This window comes from Beta vulgaris, chromosome 4 (genome assembly GCF_026745355.1).
Source record: "Beta vulgaris subsp. vulgaris cultivar EL10 chromosome 4, EL10.2, whole genome shotgun sequence".
NCBI classification, from domain to species: domain Eukaryota; kingdom Viridiplantae; phylum Streptophyta; class Magnoliopsida; order Caryophyllales; family Amaranthaceae; genus Beta; species Beta vulgaris.
The window spans coordinates 38,006,226-38,014,862 of NC_079205.1; the positions used below are offsets into that span (position 1 = coordinate 38,006,226).

At 34.4% G+C, this 8,637-nt stretch overlaps 3 protein-coding genes across 3 annotated transcripts; all 3 read left to right on the plus strand.

Annotated features, from left to right (window-relative positions):
- Positions 1–3,698: 3,698 nt before the first annotated feature.
- On the plus strand, positions 3,699–4,972 carry LOC130591129 (uncharacterized). The gene is made up of 3 exons (XM_057394053.1): positions 3,699–3,719; positions 3,814–4,421; positions 4,522–4,972. The coding sequence occupies exons 1-3, from the start codon at positions 3,699–3,701 to the stop codon at positions 4,970–4,972; spliced, it is 1,080 nt and encodes a 359-aa protein (XP_057250036.1).
- A 478-nt stretch (positions 4,973–5,450) lies between these two features.
- On the plus strand, positions 5,451–6,917 carry LOC125496639 (uncharacterized). Its single transcript, XM_048642158.2, has one exon. It carries the CDS (start codon positions 5,451–5,453, stop codon positions 6,915–6,917), a length of 1,467 nt encoding a protein of 488 aa, XP_048498115.2.
- A 771-nt stretch (positions 6,918–7,688) lies between these two features.
- Positions 7,689–8,429, plus strand: LOC125496640 (uncharacterized). The gene is made up of 4 exons (XM_057393770.1): positions 7,689–7,771; positions 7,848–7,972; positions 8,074–8,152; positions 8,252–8,429. Exons 1-4 carry the CDS (start codon positions 7,761–7,763, stop codon positions 8,415–8,417), a joined length of 381 nt encoding a protein of 126 aa, XP_057249753.1. The 5' UTR covers positions 7,689–7,760; the 3' UTR covers positions 8,418–8,429.
- Positions 8,430–8,637: the final 208 nt, after the last annotated feature.

Genomic DNA, 8,637 nt, shown 5'->3' on the forward strand with positions numbered 1-8,637 from the left:
TAGTCAAGCTTCCAAGTGATCCTGTGACCTTGAATGATATTCATAACTTATGTAGATTTTTTTGGCATATACATCACTTATGTAGAGAAGGATACCTATGTGCTTTCATTCAACTCTTTCTGAATGATCCCTTGATCATTTTTTTTTTATAATAGTTAGTAGTACTTAATATATATTAGCTGTTTTGCACGTACAAGATGAAATTAGTAGTATATAATAGTTAGTAGTACTTAATATATGTTAGTTGTTTTGCACATACAAGATAAAATTAGTAGTATATAATAGTTAGTAGTACCTTTCAAAAATTCTAATGTACTTAATTCAATAATAATAATAACAACAACAACAACAACAACAATAATAATAATAATAATAATAATAATAATAATAATAATAATAATAATAATAATAATAATAATAATAATAATAATAATAATAATAATAATATATAATAATAATAATAATAATAATAATAATAATATAATAATAAAATAATAATATTATGCCTAAAATATTTGTTTACTACTTCATAATAATAGTTATGCCTAAAAATGAACTTACATACAACTCAGGGGCGGTTCTTGGCCCATGCAATAACGGCGACTGCTAGGGCCCTAAAAAGCAGGGGGCCCAAATATATATTGTTGTATTGATTTTATTGACAAAAGGAAGCGTTTAGAGTAGTAGTAAGACCGCGTACATAATGAACATCAGGTAAGCGGTTCGAATCCGCTTAACCTACAGTAATAAATTTTTGCTTTTTGAAAAATTAAAAAGCTGTCCATAACAACAATAAGCGTGAGTTCTATTCTTTAATGAAAGTATTAAACCCACTAATTCCTCTTCTTATTCCTATAACAGAAGTCATCTACAAGAAGTCATCCAATTAATAGCTCCCATTCTCCCAAATTTTTAATGTTTAATTACTACATTAATGGCTCCCATTCTCTTATGTACCTTTAAGGCTTAACAAGTACTTAATCTGGTCGATGACCTTGAAGGAAAAAAGCAGCGCTCGACCACAATAATGTTTTTGGTAATTTTCGTTCTATTTTTTCCAATTTATTCTATATAATAATAATAATAATAATAATAATAATAATAATAATAATAATAATAATAATAATAATAATAATAATAATAATAATAATAACAATAATAATAATAATAATAATAATAATAATAACAATAATAATAACAATAATAATAATAATAAAAAATAATAATAATAATACTACTAATAATAATAATAATACTACTAATAATAATAATAAATAATATATAATAATAATAATAATAATAATAATAATAATAATAATAATAATACTAATACAATATAATTAATAATATAATAATAATAATAATAATAATAATAATAATAATAAAATAATAATATAATAATTAATAATAATAATAATAATAATAATAATAATAATAATAATAATAATAATAATAATAATAGTTATGCCTAAAAATGTTTGTTTACTACTTCATAATAATAGTTATGCCTAAAAATGAACTAAGATACAAACTTAATAATATTTAACAAAATGGTTATAAAATAATGGAGCTGAAGTGAACTGAACTGAACTGAACTGATTGGAGCTGAACTAAACTGAACCAAAAATAAGCTGGGGAGAACAGACCCTAAAGATAACGTCGGTTATGGACTTTGTCAATTAAGATTTAAAGGCTTGAATTTATGAGGATGGAGGTTGATTAGAAATTTAGGCTTTAATTTGGGTTGTCTCTTTATGTAGATTTTAAGTTAGGATAAAGGACAAAGTGAAAGGAAAATGACAATAGAGTTATTTTAATTTTTTTATAGGTGGTTTTTTTTTATAATTTCTAATATGGATGATAAACTGATAATAGTTGAAGAGAATTCAATCTCGATTTATGGGTTAACGTGTAATAATAGCTTACTTTCTGTTTGTTTCTCTAGGATGTGATCTTCTTCTAGCCATGAAAGATGGCTAATTAGTTCAAGTTAATCTCTTTTTTAAAAAGTAGTGCTTCATGTCTACTCTTATGTTTAGACTATACTAAAAATATTACATCTGATACGATATAGATTTTAGAATGGACGACTTCGAGTTGCAAATTACTCAAGAACGTAGGATTAGATGGATGGAAAATAAAAGGATACGAAGAAATTCAATGACCCCTGAACAAAGAGATTCTGAAAATGCAAGAAGGCGAGCTAGCGAGAAGTGATACGTAACACCTTTGCACATTCAATTTGACTCACCCACCACTGAAAGACAATGTCAGACTGTGAATCAACGTGATGTACCTACCTCTTCAAATATAAGGATCCTATGGTAGACATCACTAATCACCAAAGTCATGTCACACATGATCATGGAAGAATAATCGTATGTATCTAAACTAGACATAAACATTTGCCTAAACTTCGTTACTTCAATTAATTTATACGATCTCTTACGCAGTGCAACTATTTTGACATTAATGCCCAATGATTCTGGGATTGCAACTGAAAGTAACATGCCGACTCGACACTTCTGTGTTGGTGAAAGTAGCACTTCCAATGTCAATAACACGCCAGGAGCGGCAACTTCTGGAATAAGATTTGGAAGGTCGGGCGACGTGGATATCACAATTGTGCAAGGGATTACCAAGAGAGTAAGGGTTCCCATATTCAGTCTACCTCCAATGACAACATGTCCACACTTCAAGCACACTTTTTAGTTGTGAATCATCAGAATTATGTTGCTTAGCGGGAAGGTCAGATTACCTGAATTCCCTTTGTCATCTGCTCTACTAGGCCTCTATTCTGATCAAGGAGAGGATGGGGAACATTTCAGACTGAACATTCGAAAGTATAATCATGTTTTCGCATTTACTTCAATGGGAGTAGTTATAGATGATGAATTAGCGACCACGTCAAGGTGTGTACACATATCGTGCTCACGGTTCAATTTATCATCGTTTGGTGGATTATTACCTTTGAACTCAAATGATCGTCCTCGATTCCTTCAAATGTACATATATGATACCGAGCATGAAAAATGAGCATCGAATGGCAGAAAATGCAACGTTAAGAGTGATATCATTGATAGGATTAAAAATATTTTGAACGAGCATAATCCTTTTGTCCATACTCCCGACATCTTGCTCAACGAGATGACATACAACAATGCAAGTTTGTCATAAAAGAGCAACCTCCTAACCAACATAATTATTCAATGCCTTCAGCCTCTCAAGTTGCAGCAGTTGTTGTCGAGGTGATGATATTGCCAACTTGAAAGAAAGGGATGTCATGGTAGAGTCCGTCACTGGACGACTCATGTCTATTAAAAGACGGCAGGCTATTACGATCCACTACAATATCCTCTATTATTTCCTTACGGCTCTTACGGTTGGGATTTAAACACCAGATCTTTAACTGGCAAAGATAACATGCGAGAATTTTATTCGTATGTTTCAGGTACATACAATATCACAACCATTCTCCATCCTCAATGTTAATCATTATATTTATTCTAACTGCTTCACCAATTTATACTTGAAATAGATGAGAGAATGTTATGATTCTATAGTCTTAAGAGCTGGTCGGTTAACTCAACAATTTGCTGTGGACAACTGTGTAAAGATGTAAGCATCCAATTTGAGATGGGTTGCACTCAACCAACACATTCGTGCAGATTTGTACAAGGGACTAGAGGATTCATACAATGCCGGAGAACACAATACAGGTATGATTTCACATCATATCGGTAATTATCTACTTTAATATAGACACCTACATTATTTGAACCTTATTTTATGCACTTTCTTACCTACATGTAGCAAAAATGTTGGACAGAGAACTATACTTCCATCATCATTTGTTGGGAGTCGCGAGATATGCATCAGACGTACCAAGATGCAGATGGCTTTGGTGCACATATTTGTAAGCCAGACATATTCCTTACTATGACGTGCAATCCGTCGTGGTCAGAAATAGTAGCAGAATTACTACCGGGCCAACAACCTCATGATCGTCCAGACTTGCTAACAAGGGTATTTCATGCCAGACTCGAGGAGTTAAAAAAGGATGTGTTAGAAAGGAATGTTCTTGGGAAGGTAGTTGCTTATGTATATGTGATTGAATTCCAAAAACGAGGGCTTCCACATGTTCATATGTTACTAATTCTTGACCAAAGTGACAAGCTTGCCACTCCTGATGATTACGATAAAATAGTGAGAGCAGAAATTCCTGACCAACAACAAGAACCAGAGCTCCATAAAAGGATTCTTAAACACATGATTCACAACCCATGTGGTGTCCAGAATCCACGTTCACCATGCATGAAACAAGGGAGTTGTAAGAAGGGTTTCCTAAGTCATTCTCTAATTGTACAAAGCAAGGAAATGACTCATATCCCATCTACCGTCGGCGTCAAGATGCTCCACCTGTACCGTTACGTGAGAATTCACGAGTAACTGTAGATAATCGGTGGGTAGTTCCATATAACCCGTGGTTGTTGAATAAGTATGATTGTCACATTAATGTAGAGATATGCACAGCATTAAGTGTGTCAAATATTTATACAAATACATCCATAAGGGTTCTGATAGAGTTTCCATGGAAGTTCATAAAGGGGATGAGATTGCACAGTTCGTTGATGCAAGATGGATTTGTGCACCTGAAGCTATGTGGAAATTTTACAAATTTCCAATGACTCGGATGAACCCGTCGGTAGACCGTCTGCAAGTTCACTTGCCAAACATGCACCAAGTTAGATTCGAAGGAAACCAGCCTATCGAAAGCATTTTGGCTGACCCAAGGAACTCCAAAACAATGTTGACTGAGTTTTTCAAGATGAATTCAGTAGATCCTGAAGCCAGAAATTACTTATATAGAGAATTTCCAGAAAAATATAGATGGATTAATTCCACGCGAGAGTGGCGCCGAAGGAAAACCATGCAGAGAGTAATTGGTCGATTGTATTCCACGCGAGAGTAATTGGTCGATTGTATGTAGCTTCGCCTCTGGATGTTGAAAGGTTTTACCTAAGAATGTTACTAAACCATGTCAAAGGGCCCCAATCATATGATCATTTAAGGACTGTCAATGGGATACCCCACCCTACCTTTAGAGCTGCAGCTGAGTCCTTAGGTCTTATTGAGAATGATGAAAGCATACGTCAATGTCTTAGAGAAGCATGTCAGGTAAGAATGCCGTCGGCACTGAGACGATTATTTGCAACTATCTTAATATATTGTCAACCATCTGGGTTACGTGCACTATGGGATGAGTTCTTCGCACACTTGGTTGAGGATTATCCGTCTTCGACAACGACAAACAACAATGAAATTCTAACTTACAAGCTTCTTAAAGACTTGGATCGCTTATTACGACCGCTCAGGAAAACAATATCAGACTACAATGAATTGCCAAATTTACCAGAATCTGTGAAAATATTGACGAGTTATCTGAAGTGATGGAGGAGTATTTCTCAGTTCCAGTTCCTACTGAGGATACCGAGTGCATAGGTAAGTTGAATGCTGATCAACGACATGCATATGACACAGTGATGAATGCTATCACTTTAAAAAATGGTGGTGCTTTCTTTGTTGATGGTCCCGGTGGTACTGGAAAAACATATCTGTATCGAGCTATATTAGCTACTATAAAAGGTAGAGGTGAGATAGCTATCCCAACAACAACTTCTGGAATTGCTGCCACATTGTTGCACCAAGGGAGAAGTTCACACTCAACTTTTCAACTACCATTAAAACCAGATAGCTCATCGTCATGCACCTTTACAAAGGGTTCAAAAAGTGGCATTCTTTTAAAACATTCTTCAGTTATTATATGGGATGAGGCACCAATGACACATAGGTATCAGTTTGAAGCAGTTGATCGTTCACTTAAGGATTTAATGGGAAATGACTTGCCATTTGGGGGAAAAATAATTGTGTTTGGTGGGGATTTCAGGCAAGTTCTACCTGTTGTGAGAAATGGAACAAGAGCTCAAATGATTGATGCATCCTTGATAAGGTCTCCACTATGGAACCATATTTCGGTTCTGCAATTGAGAGAAAACATGAGATCTAGACATGACAATGGATTCGCTAATTTCTTACTCTCTATTGGAAATGGCGATGAACCTACCATTTCAGATGATATGATAAAATTGCCGAGTAACATGGTTATCCCTACTGTTGCTGATACCTCGATTGATGGGTTGATTGATCAAATTTTCCCCAATCTAAATGAACACATCGGTGATGGAAATTTTATGGTTGAAAGAGCAATCATCACTCCATTGAACGAAAATGCTGATAGAATCAATGACAAGGTTATCGAACGATTTCTCGGAGAAGGACGAACATACTACTCATTTGATTCAGTGCCTGATGATACAAGAAACCTGTATCAACAAGAGTTCCTAAATTCAATTGTCGCGTCAGGACTGCCTCCACATGTGCTCAAACTGAAACCTGGCGTTCCTCTAATGCTTCTCAGGAATATCGATCCTAAAAATGGTCTTTGTAAGGGAACACGACTACTTTGCCATTCGCTAAAGGATCATTTCATCGATGCTGAGATTTTAACTGGACATGCAAGGGGAAACAGGGTCTTTTTGCCAAGAATTCCGTTGAAAACTGCTGAAGATATTAGGTTACCTTTTGAGATGGTCAGAAAGCAATTCCCTGTAAAGTTGAGTTTTGGTTTAACTATAAACAAGTCTCAAGGGCAAACCATCCCACATGTTGGGATATATCTTCCTGATCATGTATTTAGCCATGGGCAGTTGTATGTTGCACTTTCGCGTGGAATTTCCGAGAACACGACAAAGATTACTGTCGACAATGGAAAGATTAGAGGAAAGGAAGGAGTGTTCACAAAAAATATTGTGTACAAGGAAGTTTTGTTACTTCTACATAGTGTATCTTACATTTAATATTACTTATTACCATATTTGAACGAAATTTAATAAATGTTATGAATTATACTTTCTGATAGTATGTAGTTTACACATGGTTTTAATGCACGCGATGTTTTAGATTTAACAGTATCAATTGAAAGTGATGTTTTATAATATTTGTATGTAATTGTGGTAATTGTTAGGATGGAATATCATTGTACACCCTTTGCTCATTTATTTCCTTGCGGAGTACGAAAATATGATGTGCGAGCACGATTGGTTCATAATTTTGACATCTTCACCTTCACACATCGTGGAGCTTGCAAACAAATTTGGAAAATGCTTTTTGTGGATAGTGAGGTAAATATTATAAATAACTCTTATTATATTGGGAAATTTTCTTTCCATTATTACACCCATAATAATTATTATCATTATTGCTTTATAGGGTGATGGCAATACAGTGTACTGTATTGTCCCCTCATATTGAGAGATTTCTTGGGAGATTTCAAGCAGGCTACATCTATGTGCTCCAATCTGTACAGATAGTGCCTGCTGACTACACAAATGACATTGTTGACGATTCCAGACAGATGTTATTGACTGATGCATCTTATGTCATTCTTGAAGATGAAGATGACCTTGCAATGCCCACTTTTTTTTGCAAGAGAGTGCCGTTATCTCATATATGGCGTCATGTTGATTGCAGTGACAAATTATTCGGTAAAGTCTATTTATTTCCAACCATATACATGTTGTCACTACGAAAACACATATTTAATGCATGGTGAACGTTTCTCAGATGTCGTTGGAATACTCCTTGATGTATCACCGATTCAACCGGTTGGAAACAACTCTTTCAAAAGAGATGTTGCAATAATGGATAACACGTACGTGCACATTCTTTATTTAATATCACAATTTATTATTATAGTGCATTGCTTTTTTTAACTTTATTCTCTCCAGGTGGATCATTATCAAATTAACTGTTTGGAATGATTATGTTCATGTCTTCGGAGATGGACCATTTGACTATGGGAAACAACATTCAATTGTTGTCGCATGTGGGCTTCATCTGAAAAATTACCACGGTATGAATAACATCCCTTTTCATACAACAAAGATATTGCTTTTAAATTTTATATGTATATGGTTGACCAAGATTAATTTTTGGAATCATTTATGTCAACAGGGGTATATCTTACGACCGGCTATTACAGCAGAATATACTTAAATACAGAGAACAAATTTACCAGTTTATTATCTGCATGGTATGCAACATTCAGTTTCACACCAATCAACTAATCAAAAAAAATGTATACGCACCTTTATTATGTATATCAAATTGATTCTCACATACTATAATTCAGGTATGACACCGAGAAACTGGCACAGAAACGGGTTGCGGCTTTCCGCTCATGTCCATTTGCAATGCATTCATCAATTGCAGTTTATAATGCCATTCGTACTCGGATATCTAAATTACCTACTATAACGAGTGTAAATAACTATAAACCTTTTCAATTTGTTTATTAGTGGAATTATCAATACAAAACAAAATAACGAATATTTGTTGTTTTCTATGATAGGTTCATTATTGTCGATTAGTCGCTCATGTGAGGCGTATTGAGTCACAACCTGATGAGATTATTTACGAAGCATGTAATCGTTGTCTAAGAAAAATTGTCATCACCCAAACGGCCTATAAATGTGTACGGTGCAATCTAACAAATGCTGCAACTATTCCAAGTATAAA

Coding starts and splice junctions, on each gene's coding strand:
- LOC130591129 (XM_057394053.1), top strand. CDS start 3,699: ATGCCGGAGAACACAATACAG. Junction 3,720..3,813: donor TGCCGGAGAACACAATACAG/GTATGATTTCAC, acceptor ACCTACATGTAG/CAAAAATGTTGGACAGAGAA. Junction 4,422..4,521: donor GGCGTCAAGATGCTCCACCT/GTACCGTTACGT, acceptor ACATTAATGTAG/AGATATGCACAGCATTAAGT.
- LOC125496639 (XM_048642158.2), top strand. CDS start 5,451: ATGGAGGAGTATTTCTCAGTTCCAGTTCCTACTGAGGATACCGAGTGC.
- LOC125496640 (XM_057393770.1), top strand. Junction 7,973..8,073: donor TCATCTGAAAAATTACCACG/GTATGAATAACA, acceptor TTATGTCAACAG/GGGTATATCTTACGACCGGC. Junction 8,153..8,251: donor ACCAGTTTATTATCTGCATG/GTATGCAACATT, acceptor ACTATAATTCAG/GTATGACACCGAGAAACTGG.